The sequence below is a fragment of the Glycine soja genome, chromosome 11 (assembly GCF_004193775.1).
Source record: "Glycine soja cultivar W05 chromosome 11, ASM419377v2, whole genome shotgun sequence".
NCBI classification, from domain to species: domain Eukaryota; kingdom Viridiplantae; phylum Streptophyta; class Magnoliopsida; order Fabales; family Fabaceae; genus Glycine; species Glycine soja.
In genome coordinates, this window is record NC_041012.1 from 29,753,698 (window position 1) to 29,778,697 (window position 25,000).

A 25,000-nucleotide genomic window follows, 5' to 3' on the forward strand; every position below is an offset into this window, starting at 1 on the left:
GAAGAATTTCCACAGAATCGCTTACGGAAGCGTTACGGAAGTACTTCGACTTGATTTTTCTTCACGAAAACGTGTTTTTGCCCAAAATAGCCGAAACGCATACCCAAAGGGGTCTTGAACATTTTGAAACAGCTCCCCCCTCCCCTATTTATAGAAAAAAAGGGAGGTGCTTGCCGCCCAAAGACTTAATGAAGAAGATTTCTAAGCGCACCCGAATTACTAAGTTCACCCCCCTTTTCGTATTTTACGGAAAAGTTACGGAAGCCTTACGGAACTGTTTTCGAATTTGATTTTCATCTTTTTTCTCTTCCCTTTCACCAATGTTAAGTGGAATATGCTTACCCAAGGTTTTCGGAAATTTTACGGAAGTATTACGGAAGCCGCGGAAGCCCCGAAAACCATTTTTCAAAAACGTGGAGGAGCTTGCCACCCAGTTGCTTCCTCCTTAAGCAACCCAACTTCCAAAATGTTCTGGAAGGGCCTAGATTCAAATTGCTATTTACACCCCTATCTTGATAAGTTCACCCCTTACCTTTTTTTGGTGATTCTTTTTTCGTAAAGTTACGGAAACTTACGAATCTCGTAACGATACTTGTTTTCTTTCCGTAATGTTACGGAACCTTGCGGATTACATAATCATCCCCTTTTTCACTTACGGAATGTTACGGAATCTCACTTAATTATGCAACGATGCTTCCATTTGATTTCCGGTGTGTCACGGAAACTTACGGATTGTGCATCAATATTTTTTGGTTTTCCGGCATGTCCTGGAATTTCACAAATTGCCTAATGATGGGTGCCAAGCACCTCACAAGGACCAAAGAAAGGTCGCATGTCATCAAGCAAAGGTCCCCGGACGAAATTAGGGTATGACAGCAGCTATAGGCAGGATTTATATCCATTACTTGAAAAACCACGTTGCAAGTGTGGGGACCTATCTGAATGCGAATGTCGATTTCCCCCATCACTTCCCGCCGAGTACAATCAAAGGCTCGCACCACCATCGAGCTTGGTTTTAAACGTGACGCACTAAAAGGAAGCTTTTCCAAAGTGGTCTTCGGCATTACATTTAAACTCGATCCATTGTCGATAAGTACCTTTGCGACAACGTGGTCCATACATCTCACCGACACATGTAGAGCCTTGTTGTGTCCTCTCCCCTCAATGGGAATATCTTCTTCCGCAAACGCAATATAATTGTTGGTGGTTATATGATTAACGATACCTTCGAAACCCTCCACTGAGATATCATGTGCTACATGGGCATCGTTAAGGACCTTCATCAACAGCGCACGATGAGGCTCGGAGTTTATGAGTAGTTCAAGCAAAGAGATCCTTGCTGGAGTTTTATTCAGTTGCTCGACTACCTTAAACTCGCTTTGTTGGATGAGGCGGAGGAACTCATGGGCCTCTTCCAAAGTCACTGTTTTTCCTTGAAGTCCCTCTTTCTTTTCGGCCCCTCTTACCACTGGAGGATCTACTTCTTTCGAGGGGGTGGCTATATCTGTGGGCTCTTGGACCATGGGCGCTTTCCCTTTAGAGGGTAATTCCGCCGGGTGAGGGGAAGCGAACACCCGACCACTGCGGGTTACGCCACTGAGGCCGGTGATGTTGGTTACCTTAGCTGATAGGGAGTCAACTTCGGTTGCAACTCTTTCGCTGGACGCGGGAGGGGTATACTTCCACGGAACGGCCTTATTACTTTGATATGCAAAAGGTGTTGGCTTGGGTGCCGTTCGGGGGTATATGGGTGTGGAGCCAGTCCCCTTCCTAGTAAAACATATCACTAGGGCCTTGGGGGTTAGAGGAACCTTCTTCTCTTCCGACTGCATGCAAATTTGTGGTTCTTCCCTCCCTCCTATGGACACTTCAAGCTGCCCGCAATCCATGAGCCGCTGAAGCAATTCTTCCACCGCGGGACAGGTTTCCATGTCATGCGACTCCCCGAGGTGAAACAAACATTCATCCCTTTCGTCTCCACCTCGGGAGACCATGCATGCCGCTTGCAGTGATTGATAGATGAAGCGTCTAGAAGTAACCACCTCTCCTAACCTCTTTGCCTGCGATGGCCCGTCCTCTTTGACGGCGTTCACGCTAGCCCCTCCATGACTAGCTAGCGGGTTGGTTTTAACATTTGGGCCTTGCTCATGAAACGCTAGCCAGCCGGCACTAATCAGGTGCTGCACTTTATACTTGAACGGGATATAGGAGTCAATATTGTGTCCGGGAGCTCCACTATGATACACACACTTGACACCCGGGTCGTACCACTTGGGGTAGGGTGGCTGGAAGACCTTCCCGGGTATGGCCACCACCAAATGATTCTCCAATAATGAAGGCCATAACTCAGAGTATGCCATGGGAATAGGGGAGAAGTTATCTTTCGGGGCGGGTGTTGTGCATATTTATAGCTTGCGCCAGGGGCTGTATTATTAATTGGCCGGGGAGCGGCTGGAGCTGTGCGTTGGGCCGGCGCTCTTTCTGCTGTGGGTGGTCCTTTTACTTGAGTCGGGAGAGAATTCCCGGCTCGGATTAAAAATTTGGGGGATTGGGCTGGTATGAGCTTTGGATATTTTGGGGTGCTTTCATCCACGTCGGGGCGGTGGTGACTGCGTGGGCGTCTCCTTCTTTTTTCCTCGCGCCCACTACTGGGGCTCTTCTGTTGTTGTTGGAAGCATATTCGAACTTGCCTTTCCGTAATCCAGATTCAATCCTTTCTCCGGCGAAGACGAGATCCGCAAAGTTAGCTGGCATGTAGCCTATCAGTTTTTCATAGTAGAACGTGGGTAACGTATCTACCATAATTGTGATCATCTCCCTTTCCGTCATGGGCGGTACAACTTGGGCTGCGAGATCTCTCCATCTTTGGGCATATTCCTTAATGGACTCGTGCTCTCGGTTAGTCATACTCTGAAGCTGGTTCCGATCGGGAGCCATGTCCGTATTGTACTGGTACTGCCTAATGAAGGCATTTGCCAAGTCCTTCCATGATCAGATCTGGGAAGCTTCCATATTGGTATACCATGCTACAGCTGCTCCGGCCAAGCTGTCTTGAAAGAAATGGACCAACAATTTCTCATCCGCAGAATACGCCCCCATCTTTCGGCAATACATCCGAAGATGCCCCTTTGGACATGTCGTCCCTTTGTACTTATCAAAGTTCGGTACTTTGAACTTGGGAGGAATGACGATATTGGGCACGAGACATAAATCCACTAAATCCGAGAATGGATAATTGCCAAGGCCCTCGACTGCTCTTAACCTCTCTTCGAGCGCCTCAATCTTTCCCTTATCTTCCGCGAAGGGAACAGATTCTTTTACGGGTGTGGGTGAGGCCGGGATATGGCGGACTATGTTTGGTTGGGGTAGTTCATGTGGGGATGGATCTTTGAGGTGGAGGAGGGGGCCAAGATGGGTATCTCCTTCCTCATCGTCTTGCCCGGGATAGTCGTCATAAGGCGGGCCAAGATGGGTATCTCCTTCCTCATCGTCTTCCCCTCAAAAGTAGGGGCTTGGCTTAAATCTTTCGGAGTGGCACGGGGAGTGAAGTCCGGAGGCAAGCCATAAGGATAAGCTTGCGGACTATACCTTCGACCAAACACGGCCGTGTTTCTGTCTCGGCCTGGATTTAAAGCGGGTTGCAGCACCGGCTCCGCTTCCCTAACCGTACTGGAGGCGGTTGCCGTGGCTTTGTCCTCTATGGTTTTCTGGAGTTTTAACATGACCTCCGAGATGGAAGCCATTTGATCTTTTAAGGCCGATAGATCGGCCTTGTTCTATTCCTGCACGCCCTCTTCATTATCCATTTTTCTGGATCAAGTGTTATAGGGGTGCCTTGGTGTTTTCTTAGTTATGATGAAATTCCTAAAGAAATAAACAATGGTGAGTATGCCACCAAAACATGAGTATGCAAATGGATGATCGGAGCACTTGAATCCACCCTAAGGTTTTTAGATAATGTGATGAGTCCAGAACTTCTCATTTTATAAAAAGAACAAAGCTTTCATCTAGCCAAGATTATACAAAGGTGTTACAAGAGAACCTAACGATTCCTAATTATATGGGACATCAAATCTATCATGTGTTGACAGTAATTGATTAGCCCATGAATCTCCTCGGGGGTCGTACAGACTTCGGCCATGGCTTTCGCTTTGGCTAGTAGACGCGGGAGGTCTTGACTTCCATTCAAGGTCAAGGCGAACCTATTCATCCACATAGTCGCTTCTTGATGCAACGCATCAATCACCCTCCCTCTTGCTTCTTTCTCGGCGTACACTTGTGCAAAATCCTCCACTAGCTTTTGTTCATGGGCCACAGACTGGTTCAACTCTTCCTTGTATTGCCCTATGATAGCTAGCATGCTTTGCTCCGTGGCTTCCAAGTGTTGAGCCAAGCTTCTTTTGGACCTCGCGCAGGCAACTAACTCTTCTTTTAAGATCATGCCATGCACCCGTGACCGATCTCTCTCCTCTTTTCGAAGCTTGAGCTCATTGTTGCTACCCCACAGTGCTCCTCGGAATTTCTCTCAACCATATTCCTCCTTGCGGGCCCTTTTGGTTTCTTGTTCAAGGGCTCTTGCAGTGGCCGCATTTTCCTCTTGCAGTGCACTCCTTCCGGATGTGTGTAGCAGCTGATTTGAACTTCTCCTTGGCGAGTCTTGCCTTCCCTAGCTCTAGTTTTAGAGCTCGGACTTCTTCATCTTCCTCCGGAGCTTCGAAGTTCTCTTCATCGATAACTTTCAATTTGGAGAGCCAATCTAACCCTCGCGCATGAATTCTTAGCCATCCATGATAACCTCCGATGACGCCATTTCGGATGCCCCTAAGCTCCTTGTCTTTCTTCAACGGACTCCTCCACGCCTTGTGGCTTCTTTGTATAACCTTGAGACCTTGCGTGCTTAGATCCCTCACAAGGAAAGGCGAGAGACTTTCTTCAGTTGGCGCTCCCCTCATGGGATACCCTAGCTGTCTTATGGCGAGTGCGGGATTATAATTAATACAACCCCTAGTCCCTATCAGTGGAACGTTAGGGTAGTCCCCACACAAGAAAAGAACTCCTTCCTTGCCTTCCTTCCAACGAGGAAACCAATTGATCGCGCTGCCCCCTATCCTAGCCAAATGTTGGTCCCAATCGACTCTTCCTTTTTCGGCGCATGAGCGATAGCTTTGCAGCGGACACGGGTGTCTCGTGTCTTGTCGGAATAGGTGTGAAATCAACCACACACAGAGAGCAGGTAAACAACAGACAATCCGTGCACTGTTTTTCTCACACCTCCGGTCAAAGGTGTCAAACAAATCTGCCAAGATAGCCACCACTGGACTTTCCTTGCTATGGTGATATGCGAGGAAAGCATCAATGGCGGCTAAGTCTACCAAACTGTCGACGTTTGGGAAGAGGACAACCCCAAAAATCAGCAAAGCTAAAATATCTGCAAACTGGCCCCACTTCTCTTGGCTCGCCATATCCCTTGCCTTGCCTTCTAAGTATTTCCGTGGCAGGCCCACTATTCCATTGCGAGTTTGTTTCATGCGATCCAACTCTTTTGCTTAATCTCCAATCACAGCTGCAATCTTGCTCAAGGAAGGAAGAAAGCCGGAGAAAAGATACGGTTTTCTCCCCCCAAGAGGGCATCCTAATATCTCCTCAAATTCTTCAATAGCTGGTACCATTTGGAAGTCCCCAAACGTGAAACACCTCAACGACTAGTCATAGTATTGGGCGAGGGATACGACAGCTTCCGTAAATACCTCCGTTGCGGTCAAATCTAGAATCTTCCCGTAGACTTTGCGGAAGGCTTTCCTTTGGAGGGGTCCCATCAATCATCCTAATTCCTTGAGGCTAGTGACAGCTAGACCTTTAACCTTGACTTCATAAAACCTTTTGCCGTTTGGATTTGTCCCCATCATTTACCTAAAAAAGGGGTGGATCAAGACTCCGACATGAATGATGCAATGCGTATGCATGAAACGGAAAGAAAACAACACAAATGGGTAATTCACACATACGAGACTGCAGAGATCCAACTTTAATGCTACACTTGGGCACGATGGCGCCTCGACGTAGCATTTAAAAAGGTTACATATTACTCTAAAGAAACCAAACATCACTAGCAAAACTATAAATTGGTGCTATTTACCAAAAAATGCATGAGGATGAATGGCACAAAGCGTGTTTGCTCTTTGCCCCTATTTGGTAACCTATAGGACAATATCTAGGGGTCTCTAATAACTACTTCCCAACAATTTATAACTCACACGGCCGTTCTCTAGAGGTATCATCACTCAAGATAATAATATTGTGGCGGTATGGAATACCAGCGACAACACATTATAAAGAGAGAAAGCTCTAGACGAGGTTTCACTATTATCAAGCAAGTCGGAGACCTAGCATGATGATAGATTCACCTCCACTCCTTATATTCCCATAAACCCGGGTATAGGGCCCCTTTTTTACTCAAACCCGTGGGTGCTTAGAATGCAGTGTAAAGAATGCGAAATAGACAACAGTTATTTACATTTTACACAATTCAACAAATGCACACACGAAGTTTCACAAATCCATAATTCCTTAAAATAGGCCTAACTCACAAAAATAATCCCAAGTGGAGTCACCAACTGTCGCAACGTGCCCTTTTGCGGGCGAGCGAAGGCGAGGCTCACGGGTGCGCTTTCCAAAGGAGGAAAGATGCGCGGAGTCGCCACCAACGTTTATTTGTGGAAAACGTCGGAAAAATCGAAGGAAACCGGTCAAAATGAAAATTCTAAGTTCGGGAGTTGTATTTAGGTTTGAGGAAGGTATTAGCACCTCTCACGTTTGTCTCAAAGGACAACAACCTATTTTTAGAATTGTGGAAATTGTATTACCTTAACTTTTATTTCTTTTTATTTTTTTGAGGTCGACAAAAGCGGGGCTTTTGCTCCTACGTACCCTCCATCGAAGAGGAAATCAGACCTACGTAGTTCTTTCTTAAGCATGAATCAAGTGATTTTTACTTTGAAAGGTGATCATTTTAAGGCGTTGGACCTTAAAAATGATCCATTTTACTTGTAAGAAATTGAAATGATAAACTTTCAAAACCCTATTTTTGTGGACGAGCTTGACTAGGCGAATTGATTTTAGCCTTAGTTTCACTTTAGTTATTAGTCAATTCAATTAAGAATGAGAAATCCCAAAGAGAAAAAGTCCGATTGATTTTTTGCTTTATTTTACTAAAAGGTATTTTTTTATTATTATATTATTATTTTACCTCTTTTTTTATTTCCAACGTGGTTACGGCACGACCGAACGGTCGAAATTCATTTTAACAGAAATTAACGAATACTACAATTCAAATGATCGGTGGAAATTTATTTTATTTTTAGATTAAGCGAGAAATGACTTAAATAAATGGCTTAAGCACGTCAAAAGGGGGTATAAAAGCAAATGAAAATGAGAATAAAAATACATGAAAAAAAATGTGGACCACCACGGGTACATAGAATGAATTGAAAAGCTCGGTTTGAGGTACTTACCCGTTGAAGACTGAAGAAAACGAAGAACGAACGATGAATGTTGAAGAACGGTCGAGAATCTTCGTGTAATTACTCACGGAAATGTTACGGAAACGTTACGGAAGCGCCTCGGCTTGGATTTTCTTCACGGAAATAATTTTCCTCAGCAATTTCGAGAGAGGGAGAAGTGCCAAGAAGGCTGAACCCTTTTCTTCTCCACTCCTCCCCCTATTTATAGCAAAATAGGGGAGGAGCTTGCCACCCAACTCGCCCAGGCGAGCAAGGTTGCTTCCTCCAGAAGCAACAGCCTTCTGGAGGAAGGATCTGGAAGGCCCAAGTGGGCCATATTGCTATTTGTACCCTTTTTTTTACTAAATGCACCCCCTGCTATTTTTTTGGTAATTCTTTTTTCGTAACGTTACGAAACTTTATGAATTTCGTAACGATACTTATTTTCCTTCCGCAAGGTTACGAATCCTTACGGAATATATATTTACTCTTTTTTAGCTTTCGAAGCAGTTACGGAAACTCACGGATTACGCAAAAACACCTCTTTTCGATTTCCGCCACATCACGGAATTTCACGGATTGCGCTAGCCTGCTTCCTTTTGATTTCTGACACGTCTCGGGACTTCATTTATTGTGCAACAAAGGACGCCAAGTATCTCAAAGCGGCTAACCAAAGGTTGCATGTCAACAAGTAATAATCCCCGGACGAAATTAGGGTATGACAAATACCAATAATTATGAGGGAAAAAGAAATAAGTGAGAAAGAAAAGAAAAAAAAAGAAAAAGAAAAAGAAAAAGAGAGAGAAAAGAAAATGAAAAAAATGAAAAAGCGAAAAAGAAAGAAGAGAAGACAAAAACCAAGAGTGAGCTGGTGAGAGAAAGAAAGAAAGAGGCATCTCCAGCAGAAGGAAGTGAAGTACCATATCCTTTGGTACCTTATAGGAAGAATAAAGAAAGAAATCTAGGTAGATTTCTGGATATTTTCAAGAAGCTAGAAATTACCATGCCCTTCGGAGAAGCTTTACAATAGATGCCGCTCTATGCTAAATTTTTGAAAGATATGCTAACTAGAAAGAACAAGTACATCCATAGTGATACTATAGTTATGGAGGGAAACTGTAGTGTTGTGATTCAACACATCCTTCCACCAAAACATAAAGAACCAGGCAGTGTCACTATACCTTGTTCCATATGTGAAGTTTCTGTTGGCAAGGCTCTCATTGATTTGGGAGCCAGTATTAATTTGATGCCACTTTCCATGTGCCAGAGGCTTGGAGAGTTGGAGATAATGCTGACTAGGATGACTTTACAGTTAGCAGATCACTCCATCATCAGACCTTATGGAGTGATAGAAGATGCTTTGGTTCAGGTCAAACACCTTACCTTCCCCGCTGATTTTGTTGTGATTGACATAGAGGAGGATGTTGAGATTCCTCTGATCTTGGGACGTCCATTTATGTCAAATGCTAGTTGTGTAGTAGATATGGGGAAAGGAAAATTGGAGTTGAGTGTTGACGATCAAATTGTCACTTTTAACCTGTTTGACGCTATGAAGCATCCGAGTGACCATAAGGCTTGTTTTAAGATGGATAAGGTGGAACAAGAGATTGATATGGTAGCTAAAGCCATGGTTATGCATACCCTTCTCAAAAAAGTGCTGAGCAACACCCTTAAGTGTTTAACTGCAGAAGAAGAACAAGAAGTACAGAGTTGCTTGAAGGAATTAGGAGAGTAAGAGAATTCCCCTAAAAGGCTGAAAATGAAGAGTTAATGAAAGAAAAACCTGCAAAGGAAACAAAAGTGGAATTGAAGACCCTTCCTGAGCATTTGAAGTATGTATTTTTAGGAGAGAATAACACCAAATTGGTGATTATCAATAATTTTTCAAAACAGGAAGAGGAAGCTCAGCTGGTAGAAATTTTGAAGAAGCATACATCAGCTATTGGGTGGCATATCTCAGATTTGAAAGGAATCGGCCCCTCTTATTGTATGCACAAGATTAACATGGAAGCTGACTATAAACCTATGAGACAACCACAAAAAAGGTTAAATCCAATCGTGAAGGAAGAGGTGAGAAAAGAAGTGATAAAATTGTTAGAAGCAGGCCTCATATATCCAATCTTGGATAGCGCTTGGGTCCGTCTTGTGCAGGTAGTTCCAAAGAAAGGTGGTATGACAGTTGTTAGAAATGAGAAGAATGATTTGATTCCAACAAGAATTGTCACTGGGTGGAGGATGTGTATAGACTATCAGAAGTTGAATGATGCCACCAGAAAAGACCACTACCCACTTCCCTTCATGGACCAAATACTTGAAAGGCTGGCAGGACTATCATTTTACTGCTTTTTAGATGGATACTCTGGATACAATAAAATTGCTGTAGACCCTAAGGATCAGGAGAAGACCACATTTACTTGTCCCTTCGGAGTGTTTGCTTATAGGCGAATTCCTTTCGACCTTTGTAATGCTCCTGTAACTTTCCAGAGATGTATGATGGCAATCTTTGTAGATATGATAGAGAAGTGTATTGAAGTCTTCATGGATGACTTCTCTATTTTTGGATCTTCATTTGAATGCTGCATGTCTAATCTGGAGAAGGTATTGAAAAGGTGTGAAGAAACCAATTTAGTGCTAAATTGGGAGTGTCGCAACCAACACTTCGGCGGGAGGGCGACGCGAGACTCACGGGTGCATCTTCAAAGAAAGGAAAATGCGTGGAGTTGCCACCAATGTTTATTTGAGGAAAAAGTCGGAAAAACCGGAAAGGATGTGGTCTACGAAAAGTGTGAACAGGTTCGGGAGTTGTTTTTACGCACGGGGAAGGTATTAGCACCCCACGCGCCCATCACATGGGATGGCAACCTTTAATCAAGTGTGAAAATATGACTTCAAAATGTTTTATTTTCCCTTTTTTTTGTATTTTTTATCTTTTTGTGGTCGATAAGGGTGTTTCCCTTGCTCCTATCTATTCCTCAATTGTGATGAGTGATCGAGGCCGTACCCGAATCAAATAAACATGAAAATGCAGTAACTAGGAAGTGATCCTAGGTCGTTTCCCAACGAGCAGTGACAAACCAAATGTTCATAATATACTTGCAGTAACAGTAACTGTAACAGTAACGATCGGGGGGGGGGGGGGGGTTTGTTTGTTTTGTGATTAAAGAGCAGAACAAGTAAACTGGAATACGAAACTACTAATATTAAAAACGGGTTGTTTCCTCTAATTCAGAAGCCATTCTCTTATCCTGGGTTATGGAGAATTCGTCCATAACAGTCAACCACTTAATCCAACCCTATTTCAAATTACTAAGCAAAAATCAACTTAGGGTTTTCAATACGTGATTAGGCACCACATACACCAGTTAGCCCTTCGTCCATTAAGCATGAACGCAAGTTAGGCTCAGAGGCAATGAATTGAACACGAAGCGTGCACTGATTAATATTCACGAATTTGGGACACTGGTGAAGGGAGAACTGCCAGGAAAACCACATTACAAGCGAAACCTCAAAGAGAGTTGGGCTTCGTCCTCAAAAGGAAACAACACTAGAAAATCTAGCCTTCCATGGATTCAAACAGAAAACACAATTGAAACATGAAGCAGAAACATAAATGAACAGAAACGTAGACGAACAGAAAGGGAGGCAGATATAATCACTGGAAAACTCTTGCTATCATCCAAGTAAGCGTATTTTAAATTTGATGGCAGAGGCTTCAATTCTGGTGTGGTCGGCTGGACAGTGGTAGAAGGAGATGGTTTCTCAGCCTTTACCTCATAAAGAAAGTCAGAGGTATGTGTACTTCCTGAAACATGGTTAGTCCTATCTGACTCTATAAAATCAATCTCGAGAGGTAAAACACCACCACCAGACATGCAATCAATATCACTCTCAGATTCACTCTTAGCATCAAATTCAGACATATGATCAAGTACAATTTCAGAATCAATGCATGAAGAGTGAGAGGCATGCAGATTAGAATAAAGATCAGTCATGTATTCATCAACAACATGGTCAATTATTTCAGCACGAAATACAGAAAGATCTTCAGATGGGTATTTCATAGCATCCAGAATATTAAAATGAACAGTTATGTCACCAAATTCCATAGACAGTGTGCCTGCATAAACATCTATCTTAGTTCTAGCAGTTTTCATAAAGGGTCTGCCTAGAATGATGGGAACTGATCCTTGAGAAAATCCATCTTCCATATTCAAGATATAAAAATCAATAGGGAAAATCAGTTCACCAACTCTAACTAAGACATCTTCTATGAAACCAACAGGATAGGCAACCCTTCTATTAGCTAAATGAATTACCACATCAGTTGACTGCAAGGGACCTAGAGATAGAGAATTAAAAATCGACAGAGGCATAACACTAACAGAGGCTCCTAAATCTAGCATGGCATTGTCAAACTTACTATTCCCTATAATACAAGGTATGCTGAATGTACCTAGATCTTTGCATTTTTCAGGAATTTGAGGAACAGATTTACCAATCAATGCGGAGACATTTCTGCCCATGCTAATTCGTTCACTTCCTTTAAGCTTCCGCTTATTAGTGCACAGCTCCTTCAAGAATTTGGCATATCTTGGAATTTGCTTTATTGCATCCAATAGAGGTATGTTTACCTCTACTTTTCTAAACATTTCCAAGATCTCTTTCTCTGCCTCTTCCATTTTTTTGTTGGAAACTGCTCTTGGAGGGAATGGAAGAGGGGGAATGTGCTGCTTCTGCAAATCTGAATTACCTGTGGAAGAAGATTCACCTGCACATAAATTGTTAGGTAAATTTTTGTCATCACCTTTTTCTGGAGTAGAGTGAAGTTTGGCAGGTTCATTTGCAGATGAGGAAGGTGCTACAGGTTGAGGTCCTTGACACTGCTTTCCCGACCTCAATGAAATGGCACTGACATTTTTGGGATTTTGGACAGCTTGAAAAGGCAGCTTGTCAGAATTCTGGGACTGTTGTTGATTCAATTGGGTAGCCAATTGTCCCATCTGATTGGTTAAGCTCTGAATGGAGGCTCTGGTCTCTTGCTGAAACTGCATGTTCTGCATAGTCATTTGCCTCACAAGTTCTTCGAGGGATGGTTGTGGAGGGGCCTCAACTGTTGGCTGTTTCTGGGGTTGTTGCTGTTGTTGGATTGGTGGAGGAATGTATGGTCTGCTTGGGCCAGCAGCATTTTGGAAGGAAGGAGCAGGCTGCTGTTGTTGTTGCTGAGGGCTGGACCATCTGAGGTTAGGGTGATTCCTCCATCCAGGGTTATATCTGTTGCTGGAGAGGTCATAATTGTTCTGCTGTGGTTAATTTTGCTGCTGAGGTTGAGGAGGTCTATTGTAAATATTTTGCAGCATAAGCTTCAGGCTGCTCAATTGCTCCAGGTTGCTGCATGGACGGGCAAAGGTCTGTATGGTGGTCAGCAGAGGAGCACAAACCACAAACCCTTGCGACAGGTACAGATTTCCTATTCAAGGCCAGCTGGGTTACCAGGTTAACCAATGCATCCAATTTGCCTTCAAGCTTCTTAGTTTCAGATGATGTAGATGGGTTTGTAGCTACCTCATGCACTCCTCTAATGACTATGGCATCATTTCTGGCGCTAAACTGCTGGGAGTTGGAAGCCATCTTCTCAATTAAATTTCTGGCTTCAGCAGGAGTCATGTCTCCAAGGGCTCCACCACTGGCAGCATCTGTCATACTTATCTCCATATTGCTGAATCCTTCATAAAAATATTGGAGAAGAAGCTGTTCTGAAATCTGATGGTGGGGGCAACTGGCACATAGTTTCTTAAATCTCTCCCAGTACTCATACAGGCTCTCTCCACTGAGTTGTCTAATACCTGAGATATCCTTCCTGATGGCTGTGGTCCTAGAAGCAGGGAAAATTTTTTCTAAGAATACTCTCTTAAGGTCATCCCAGCTCGTAATGGACCTTGGAGCAAGGTAATACAACCAGTCCTTTGCCACTCCCTCTAATGAATGAGGAAAAGCCTTCAGAAATATGTGATCCTCTTGGACATCTGGGGGTTTCATGGTGGAGCAGACAATATGAAATTCCTTCAAATGTTTGTGCGGGTCTTCACCTGCAAGGCTATGAAACTTTGGAAGCAAATGAATCAGTCCAGTTTTAAGAACATATGGGACATCCTCATCAGGGTATTGGATGCACAAGCTTTCATAGGTGAAATCAGGTGCAGCCATTTCCCTTAGAGTCCTCTCACGGGGTGGAGGTTGTGTCATGTTCTCAGAATGTGCAAAATCAGAATGCTCAGAATCAGAATGCTCAAAATTATAATGCTCAAGATCAGGATGTTCAAAATCACCAATAACAGAATGCACAGATTCACCAGTAATGGAATGCTCAGAATGATCAAAAGGTATAAAATGATGCCTAACTAATCTATGAAATTTCCTATCTATCTCAAGATCAAAGGGTTGTAAGTCAGATGGATTGCCTCTAGTCATACACTACATTCAGCATGCACACAACTAGTTGCCTTACCATGTAAATAAATGTGTAGGTTTGAACTACAACTACACTCAAATGATATCCAAATGACTTGAAATTTTGTGAGCCACCTTATAAAATGATGAGAAGATAGCACAAAAAATTTCAGACAAAAATTCAAAGTCTAACTATGAAAGCTAAAAATGGTAAGTTAAGAAAAATAAGTGAATAAAACTTGAAAAATAAAAAACTTTTGACAGAATCGCTTTTTTTGGACGATGGAGACCTCAGCCGGCCGACGGCAGGCTGCCATGGCGTAGGAAATTTTTTTCTACCCCAAATGCATATATAATAATTGCGATTCTGATAACCGGAGCAAAAGTTATGGCCGTTTGAAGTTTTGACAAACACAACAGTTATGGCTGTTAGAAATGAGAAGAATGATTTGATTCCAACAAGAATTGTCACTGGGTGGAGGATGTGTAAAGACTATCAGAAGTTGAATGATGCCACCAAAAAAGACCACTACCCACTTCCCTTCATGGACCAAATACTTGAAAGGCTGGCAGGACTATCATTTTACTGCTTTTTAGATGGATACTCTGGATACAATAAAATTGCTGTAGACCCTAAGGATCAGGAGAAGACCACATTTACTTGTCCCTTCGGAGTGTTTGCTTATAGGCGAATTCCTTTCGACCTTTGTAATGCTCCTGTAACTTTCCAGAGATGTATGATGGCAATCTTTGCAGATATGATAGAGAAGTGTATTGAAGTCTTCATGGATGACTTCTCTATTTTTGGATCTTCATTTGAATGCTGTATGTCTAATCTGGAGAAGGTATTGAAAAGGTGTGAAGAAACCAATTTAGTTCTAAATTGGGAGTTTCGCAACAAACACTTCGGCGGGAGGGCGACGCGAGACTCACGGGTGCATCTTCAAAGAAAGGAAAATGCGTGGAGTCGCCACCAATATTTATTTGAGGAAAAAGACGGAAAAACAGGAAAAGATGTGGTCTACGAAAAGTGTGAATAGGTTCGGGAGTTGTTTTTACGCACGGGGAAGGTATTAGCACCCCACGCGCCCATCACATGGGATGGCAACCTTTAATCAAGTGTGAAAATATGACTTCAAAATGTTTTATTTTCCCTTTTTTTTTGTATTTTTTATCTTTTTGTGGTCGATAAGGGTGTTTCCCTTGCTCCTATCTATTCCTCAATTGTGATGAGTGATCGAGGTCGTACCCGAATCAAATAAACATGAAAATGCAGTAACTAGGAAGTGATCCTAGGTCGTTTCCCAACGAGCAGTGACAAACCAAATGTTCATAATATACTTGCAGTAACAGTAACTGTAACAGTAACGATCGGGGGGGGGGTTTGTTTGTTTTGTGATTAAAGAGCAGAACAAGTAAACTGGAATATGAAACTACTAATATTAAAAACGGGTTGTTTCCTCTAATTCAGAAGCCATTCTCTTATCCTGGGTTATGGAGAATTCGTCCATAACAGTCAACCACTTAATCCAACCCTATTTCAATTTACTAAGCGAAAATCAACTTAGGGTTTTCAATACGTGATTAGGCACCACATACACCAGTTAGCCCTTCGTCCATTAAGCATGAACGCAAGTTAGGCTCAGAGGCAATGAATCGAACACGAAGCGTGCACTGATTCATATTCACGAATTTGGGACACTGGTGAAGGGAGAACTGCCAGGAAAACCACATTACAAGCGAAACCTCAAAGAGAGTTGGGCTTCGTCCTCAAAAGGAAACAACACTAGAAAATCTAGCCTTCCATGGATTCAAACAGAAAACGCAAATGAAACATGAAGCAGAAACGTAAATGAACAGAAACATAGACGAACAGAAATGTAAAATGGAACAGAAACGTAAATGAGAGTAGAAGAAGAAGCAAGAAAGAAATTGTAATTAGAAGCCGAAAACGTAAAATTGCATTACGAGCTCAGAAGCATCAAAACAGAAAAATGAAAACCCTAAAACAAAGCTCTGAATAATGAATAGCATCACAGAATGCCTTGCACGAATCCCAAGGCTGCTATTTAAAAAGAGTCACTCAAAGTCACTGGGCCCTATTACAATACTCTGGCCCAAAACGAAATAAACACTGAACAACATAAAATAAAATTGCGAAATTTCCTAATTAACTAAGGTAAGCGCTGCTTAATTTGCCCTCTTCAAGTCCATAACCAAAATCCGGATTAAGCCCAATGTTTCATTAATTCTTGAAATTAGATTAAAAACATCAAATTAGCTAAATGAGCCCAAATAATAAAACTGCCTGATTAATTGACAATTAAGACCAATCAGTAATTAAAATGGTGCAGAAAGGGTTTAGAAAATAGAAGAAAATGATGGCACATCAATGAGGAAATCAGACCTACGTAGTTCTTTGAGAACTAAACGTTGGTTAAGTTGTTTTTATCTTTTTTAACCGAACAAAAGGTTATTTAAGGCGTTTGGACCGTTAAAAGATCTTTTGATTTTTGAAAGGAGAGAAACGTTAAGGCGTTGGAACATTAACGATCTCTTTGGTTTTTGAAAAAGCGGCAAAGTTACATTTTGATTTTATGATTTTGAATGGTCCATGTTTAACCAATAAAAGCAAAGAAGACCATTTTAAGACGTTGGACCTTTAACGGTTTTTAGTGATTTTTGTGGACAAAGCTTAATTTGTGAGTTGATTTTAACTTTAGTTTCACTTTGGTTATTAGTCAATTCATTCAAGGAAACTTTCAAAGAAAAAACGTCCGATTGATTTTTTGATTTTATTCGAAGATATTTTGATTATTTTATTATTATTTTTCCTTTTTTCGATTTAAACGAGATTACTGTGTGAACGATCGGTTGGATTTTATTTTAACAGTGATTAAACAATATTACAATTCAAATGAAAGGTTAAAATTCATTTTATTTTTTATTAGCTGAGAAAATGGCTTAAATAAATGGTTAAAGCACGTCAAAAGGGGGTACGGAAACCAAACGAAATGAAAATAAAAGTACGCGAAACATGTGGGGACCACTAAGGGTGCATAGAATGAATTGAAGGATTCGATTTCGAGAACTTACCGGTTGAAAACCGAAGAACGACGAAGAATGACGAAGAACGATGAAGAACGGTGAAGAATCTTCATGAAATCACTCACGGAAACGTCTCAGAAGCATTACGGAAGCGCCTCGGCTTGAATTTTTTCCATGGAAACAATTTTTCTCACTAATTTCGAGAAAATCCTAAATACCAGAAAGGTTGAACATTTTTGCTCTGCCCTCTTTCTCCTATTTATAGGAAAAAAGAGGGAGGTGGTTGCCGCCCAGCTGGCCCAGGCGAGTTGGGTTGCTTCTACCAGAAGGCACTGCCTTCTGTTGGAACCCCCTAGAAGGCCCAAGTGGGCCTGGTTGCTATTTGCACCCCCTTTTACTAAATACACCCCCTTTTGTGTTTTTTTGCCAATTCCTTTCTGAAACGTTACGGAACTTCACGGATTACATAACGACACCCATTTTCTTTCTGAAATGTTGCGAAACTTTACAGATTACACAACAATGCCCTTTTTGACTTCCGAAATGTTGCGAAACTTTACGAATTGCACAACAATGCTTCCTTTCGACTTCTGAAATGTTGCGGAACTTCTTGGATTACCTAACGACGGGTGTTAAGTACCTCGAGGCGGTCAAACAAAGGTTGCATGCCACCAAACAATGGTCCCCAGATGAAATTAGGGCATGACAGGGAGAAATGCCATTTTATGGTAAAAGAAGGCATTGTGCTAGGACATAAAATTTCTGCAAAAGGGATAGAAGTAGATAAAGCGAAGATTGGTGTGATTGAAAAATTACCCCACCAGTAAATGTCAAAGGGATAAGGAGCTTTTTAGGGCATGTTGGGTTTTATCGATGGTTCATTAAAGATTTCTCAAAGATCGCCAAGCCACTCAACAATATGCTTAACAAGGATATTGCGTTTATATTTGATGAAGAATGCTCGCAAGCATTTAACACTCTTAAAACAAGACTGGTATCCGCTCTTGTGATTACAACACCAGACTGGGGTCAAGAATTCGAGTTAATGTGTGATGCAAGTGACTATGCAATTGGTGCTATCTTGAGTCAAAGGAAAGGCAGAGTCTTCCACGCCATTTACTACGCTAGTAAGGTGTTGAATGATGCACAGGTCAATTATGCTACCACTGAAAAAGAGATGTTGGCAATTGTGTATGCATTAGAGAAGTTCAAATCATACTTAGTAGGATTAAAGGTCATAGTTTACACGAATCATGCAGCAATCAAGTACTTACTGAATAAAGTTAATTCCAAGCCTCGTTTGATTAGATGAATTTTGCTACTTCAAGAGTTTGATTTGGTGATTCGGGACAAGAAGGGTTCTGAGAATATAATAGTTGACCACTTGTAACGACTGGTCAATGAGGAGGTAACTTTGAAAGAGATGGAAATAAGAGATGAATTTCCAGATAAATCCCTAAAATAATTATGTTCAACCCATTCCATGATTCCTTTTTCCCTAAAATACTTGTGGATATGATTAAAAGTAAACTATATTCTATGTTAAAAATAGTAAAAGCAAGTAATTAAAGTACGTGACAACAATAGGTAAAAAACGTTGGGTCTTTCTAACAAACAAATTGATGCATATGAAGATATTTCTCTAATTAATCATGTTCATGTATTCTATGCTGAAGCCTAAAGTATTAAACCTCGATCCCTCATAAGTTTAGACTAATTTAACCCAAACTTCATCCTCAGATTCCTCTTGTTGGACTAGGCTTGACTTAAACAACATTATTAACATAGCATAATAAGAAAACTAAAACCCCACAATCCATCCCTGGTAATGTAGTTATTTAGCCCTGCTTCTATCAAGTTCTAAGGCAACAGTACATTTCCCAATGCTAAAGTCACCTAACAATACACACAAGTGGGTGATCAGACCAAGAGCATGCAGTCATTAAGCATTGAAAGAAGCATTGAACACACAAAATACAATTAATTAGATATGAGAAGCAATTACATCAATTGTTCATTACAAATCCCCAAATAGGGATTTAGCCAGCCATACAAGAAACCCTAATACAAGTGAGACAGAAAATACAGAGCAATTGTTGCTTACACAGGAAGGGGGATCCCTCCTCCTCCTCTTGGCACCTCACAATCACTCAACACTCTCTAATCTCTAACAATGATGAACCTTAGCCTCCTTGCTTGGCTACTCCTCTTTGCTATCTCCAGAGAACTATCCTCTAATTTTGTGCCTCCAATCTCTGTACATACGTCCTCTAGTCCTTTCCCTAGGTCTCACTCAATTCTAACAATTCAGGCTTTAAATAGGCTTTGAAATCGCGATGTCGCGCTTAGCGCCACTCTCGTGCTTAGCGCGAGTAAGTGGATTTGGGCTTAGTGCCAGTCATGCGCTGAGCATGGCAAGAGACAAATGTCTCACTTAGCAAGCTGATCTCGTGCTTAGGGCGCGACCTTGATTCTTATGCTCTTCCAGATTCTCTCAACACGCTAAGCGTGATGAAGCTGCGCTTAGCGGAGGATGCGCACTGAGCCTAAAGGGTCTGCTTAGCGCAACTGCTCCTTTTAGAACTTCAAAACTTTAGCCTCTTTTGACCTGAAATTACACATATTTTATTATTAATTCCAATTAAAGATGCTCTGATGGCAAATATCTAAACATATCAAGATTTATTCACAATTTCCTATAAAAGAACTATAAATTGGGGAAATTATACAAGTTTTGAAAATGTTTTCTATACAAAGTTAGTCGTATAAGATGACTAACAAACTCCCCCAAATTTACAATTTTGCTTGTCCTCAAGCAAAAAAGAACAATTCACTTGTCCTCAAGTGACAGAAACATAGTGGTTATTCAAGATAACGCTTGTTTCCAAGGAAAAAATTGCAATCATATGAAATGAATGTCATAGAATGCTTCAATCAGATACCTTTCACAAACATGCAACCTTTCAAAGATAGGAACATATTTATTAGGCTCACAATTGAAATAAGCTAGTAAGAATGATAGATATCAAGGAAGGATCATCAACCAAAGCCTTACAGTCATTGCTTCACTCAAACACAAGTGTTTAAGCTCATTTCATCATAAACAACTAACACGAGTTCCAACCTTTGCATTTCATCTCATGCCATATAGAAATAAATACACAAACTGAGTCTGAAGAACTTTTTAGGCTTGTAATGAGGCTAGGCTAACAACAAATCATGGTTTTTCTAGGATTCAAAAGCTTAAATTCTAGGAGAACATCATCCATAGATCAACCTTGACTTTTTATTAATTCCCAAACCAATACTTGCCCATTTTTTATTTAGGCACTCAGCTTTCATTTCATTGATTTGCATCACACACAATTATATACACTTTTATTCATAGTTATAGTTTTTTTTAACACTTGACTGTGTGTGTATGTTGCTTTGCTCTAACCATTTCATTCCTTTACCCAGCGTCTCCCCCAAATTTGGGACAAATTTGTCTTGTACCAAGCTTTTCTGTGGATGATGCTCTCCTACAACCTAAGACAAGGTAGTAGAAGATAAACCTGTATAGGCTCAAGGTTCAATCAATCAAACATTCATTCAGTTTAAACTGGGTGCAAGGGATAATTCATTCATGCACATGGTCAGCTTTTTGGCTAAGTGGCTATTATAATCAAAACATGGCCTTCATCATCCTCCAATTCATGCATTCAATCCATAATTTAAAGATTCATGCAAAATTCATTACTAAATGATAGTCGCTTCTCTAAAAAATAAGGATCACACTTTCACCGGGTTACGGTTAACACATTCCTTCACAATCAATCTGACAAACCAACTAACATTTTCAGTCATAATCCTAATCACATGCTCTTTCTCTTCTAATGACTGCACACTTGATCAAGCCAACAACTTTAAACATTCCAATCCACTCAATTCATACAATTTCTCAGTCAAATTAATCACAAATGCTCATGTCATACAAAATCAAACCACTGAATCACAATCAATAAGTTTACTGTTCAATCATGCTTTTGCACAAGCTAACTATAAACAAAATATCTAAAATTTAAACTGAAATTTAAATGACTGAAAAATAAAGACTGAATTTTAAATAACCAAAACAAATCATAAGCTAAATAAACTGATAAAATTAAACTATTCATAATGAAGGACAAGAAGATAGAAATCCTATCAATCCTCTTGTGTGTGGTCCTCTGCTTCCTCATTCAGATCCAACACCGGAGCAGATGATGAGTCCTAAACAATAAGGTGCTCTGGCTGTGGTGCAGGAGTAGACGGCTGAGTATCCTCAAGAATATGTGCAGGTGATGCTGGTGCTGCCTCCTCCTGAGAAATCTCTGCATCTGGCTCTGGAATAAATGGCTTAGGAGGGATCAACTCATCCTCTGCCGCTGGTGTCTGCTCCTCTATGGGCTGCGAAGGTCCCACCCCCTCCAGAAGGAGAAGGCTGGACTCCTGGCCAAGCCACCTGAGTCAAGAACTCATCTGTGCTTATAATAGACTGCAGGCCTGAGCTCTGTAAGCTTTGCATGATAATAACCTGGCCTTTGTGAAGGCTCTAAAGCATGGCATATAAAGTCTCTGAAGTAAATGAAAAATCTGATGGTCCTGTAGGAGTTGAAGTTGGAACTGGTGTGGGAGTAGATGAAGAAGGAGCTGATGGAGCTGCTGATGGGGGAACAGAAGATGAAGGAGCCTTAAAACGCTTACCCTTGGCCTTCCTGGGCCCTCTAAAAGTCACTGTTGGATCATCAAGATTCTAATAGTTCTTCTTCATATAGGCTATGTTAATAGCAGGGCCGAGACTTTCCAGGGTCCTGGAATTAGAAGTGACTCCTCTAGCTTTACATAAAGCAGTGATCAAGGCTGGAAACCCAAGTCTGAAGGAGTCATGCTGGGCGATCGGTGATATCTGATGAGAAATCAAGTAACCCAGATTCATGTCCATCTTCTGCATAATTCCATAAATCAACTTGGCCCTATCCAGAGTGATATCTGATGTGTGTGAGGTAGGCATCAAGTTGGAGAAAGAGAGAACGCTCCATGTCTGAGTAATGGTCATCAGGTTCTTCCTGAGGATCTTCAATGGCAAGTCGTGAGCATTAAGCTCAAATCCCCTCCCTGGGATATAGAGCTTGGCTACCAATTCCTGAGGGTCAGGCCTCAGGAGTACGAACCTGGAATAAGCACAAAGTGTTTCCCCTTCCTCTATGATCATAGAGGTCATCAAGAATGTGTTCAGAGTGTCTTCATCAAACTTTATCAGACGACTTCTGACCCTCACCTACTTTGGTGACTTATCCTCTGGATCATAGAGGTTAGCATAGAATTCTCTGACAATGGCAACATCAATGTTGCCTTCAGTAAAACTGGTCAATTCTTCATGCTAGTTCCTTCTCTCAAGCTCTTCTTTAAAATCATCAAACTTAGTGTAGTAGATCACGACATTTCTCTCTGGAAGTATTTTTCTGGTGACTACAAAATCTGTGTAATGATCCCAAGCCTCAGGAGATGTGAATCAAGATCTGTCATAACGGGCCTGGGATGTGGAGGCAGGTGCCTTTCTCTTATTTGATGCCATCTGAAAGAAATAAGATCAAGCCACAGGGTTAAACAGGATTATTTCATGAGAGACAGAAAAATAAAACCGAAAATAAGACTGGGCGCTTAGCGTAGTAGGCTGGGCTTAGCGCGCCTTATGAAAATTTTTTCATGGGCTAAGCGCGATAGGCAAGCGCTTAGCGTGAGTGTCACAACCTACCCTTCGACGGGAGGGCGACACGAGGCTCACGGGAGCATCTTCCAAGGAAAGAAAATGCGCAGAGTCGCCACCAACGTTTATTTGAGGAAAACGTTGGAAAAACCAAAATGTGGTCTACGAAATTTAAGTGTAAAAAGGTTCGGGAGTCGTATTTACACACGGGGAAGGTAATAGCACCCCACGCGTCCGCCACAAGGGGCAACAGCCTTTAATTAAAGTGTGCAACATCATGAATTTAACTGTTTTTATTCTTCCTTTTCCTGCGATGAGGAAATTAGACCTACGTAGTTCTTCGCAAAGCGATAAAGCGGCATGTTGATTTTGTGCTTTTGAGCGGTTTATGTTTAACCAATAAAAGCAAAGAGAACCATTTTAAGGCGTTGGACCTCGAAACGGTTTTTAGGTGACCTTTTGCGGACAAAACTTGATTTATGAGTTGATTTTAGCCTTAGTTTCACTTTGGTTATTAGTCAATTCAATCAAGGAAAGTATCGAAGAAAAATGTTCGATTTGATTTTTTTGGATTATTTTATTATTATTTTACCCTTTTTTTTATTAACCGAAATTACAACGTGAACAAACGGTTAGATTTGATTTTAACAACGTCCAAACAAACTTACAACACAAATGATAGGTCGAAATTCATTTTAACCATTATTAGGTGGGAAAACGACTTAAAATAAACGATTAAAGTGCGTTTAAAGCGAAGATAAATAAAATAGAAAGTGAACAAAATGAAAGGGGAAATCAACAAACGGGAAATGAATTCAAAAGTTTCGGATTCGAGAACTTACCAGTTCAAGAACGGCAGGAAACTTCCATAGATTCACTCATGAAAATGTTTCGGATGTGTTACGGAAGTACCTCGGCTCGTATTTTCTTCACGAAAACGATTTTTTCCGCTTCGGAAGCCTGAAAACCAGAAGAAAAAATTTGGAACCCCATTTAACTCAGCCTTCTCCCCTATTTATAGGAAAAAAAGGGGAGGAGCTTGCTGCCCAGCTCGCCCAGGCGAGCTCTGCTCACCCAGGTGAGTAGGTGGCTTCCTCAGGAAGTTTCCTGAGGCACCGCCTTTTTTATTGAGTTCACCCCCCATTTCCATAATTTATGGAAAAGTTATGGAAGCTTACGGAAGCATGTAGGACTTGGTTTTCTTCACGGAAACAATTTTTTTTTTTACTATTTTCAAGTGAAACATGCTTGTTCAGGGTTTTTGGAAATTTTTTGGAAGCATTACGGAGGCCCCAAAGCCAATTTTCCAAAGATGGGGGAGGTGCTTGCCGCCATTCTCGCCTAGGCGAACCCCTTGCCTGGGCAAGCGTGTGGCTTCCCCAAGAAGCTTCCTGGTGCACCCCCCCTTTTTACTAAGTTCACCCCTTTCTGCCCTTTTTGTGTTTTTTTGTTGTTTTCCTTTTGAAACGTCACGGAACTCGTGGCGATGGGCGTTTAAGTTTTCTGAAGCGATCAATTGAGGTCTGTACGCCTACAAAAATTATTCCCGAAAAAAATAGGGCTTGACGGTCTATTTACACCCCCTCCATTTGCTAAATGCACCCTCGTTTTTGCATTTTTGGCCGGTTTCTTTCTAAAACTTACAAGAACCTTACGGATTGCATGTCGAGGGGTGTTAAACAATTTAAAGTGGTCAAACGAGGGTTGCATGCCAAAAAACAAGTGTCCCCGGACGAAATTAGGGTATGATAGTTGCCCCTCTTTACTTATCTTTTGTTGGAGATAAAAGGGAAGTAAAGATATGACATTAATTTCGTTCGAGCCAAAACCTCTACTGACCGACCAAGCAGCTCCGACAGCGACCGTGACATCTCATTCTATTGGGCTTCACTGCCTCTGGATGGTAGAATGGGTTCTTCGTGCGTTCCCTTCCTTGCTCGTTCCTAGACGACAAAAGTATCTGCAGAAAAGATCTCAAAAAGATGATTAGAAACAGACGACTATCATCATCCTAGATATCACCGGACTAGCTCGCTCGAGAGGATATAAAGGACTTTGACAGCCTTGGAATAATGAAAGCAAGTCTGTGGATAACCAAAGGTGTCTCCGCATGCTACCCGACTTCTCATAGGTCGGGGCAGCAAAATCGTGTGTGGGTGCGGATAACCCTTGGGTGTCTCCGCCTGTTGCATGACTCAAAGGTTAGTGCCAACAGATGTTGTCTTGTACGGATTACCGTCGGGTAGATATGCCTGTTTCATGACGTAAGGGTCAATGC

At 41.6% G+C, this 25,000-nt stretch overlaps 1 protein-coding gene and 1 non-coding gene across 2 annotated transcripts; both read left to right on the plus strand.

Moving 5' to 3' along the window:
- Positions 1 to 8,529: 8,529 nt before the first annotated feature.
- LOC114373151 lies at positions 8,530 to 9,234 on the plus strand. Its single transcript, XM_028330686.1, has one exon. It carries the CDS (start codon positions 8,530 to 8,532, stop codon positions 9,232 to 9,234), a length of 705 nt encoding a protein of 234 aa, XP_028186487.1.
- Positions 9,235 to 13,257: 4,023 nt separating this feature from the next.
- Positions 13,258 to 13,364, plus strand: LOC114377789. Its single transcript, XR_003659223.1, has one exon. It is a non-coding gene; the product is annotated as a small nucleolar RNA R71 (small nucleolar RNA).
- Positions 13,365 to 25,000: the final 11,636 nt, after the last annotated feature.

Coding starts and splice junctions, on each gene's coding strand:
- LOC114373151 (XM_028330686.1), top strand. CDS start 8,530: ATGCCGCTCTATGCTAAATTTTTGAAAGATATGCTAACTAGAAAGAAC.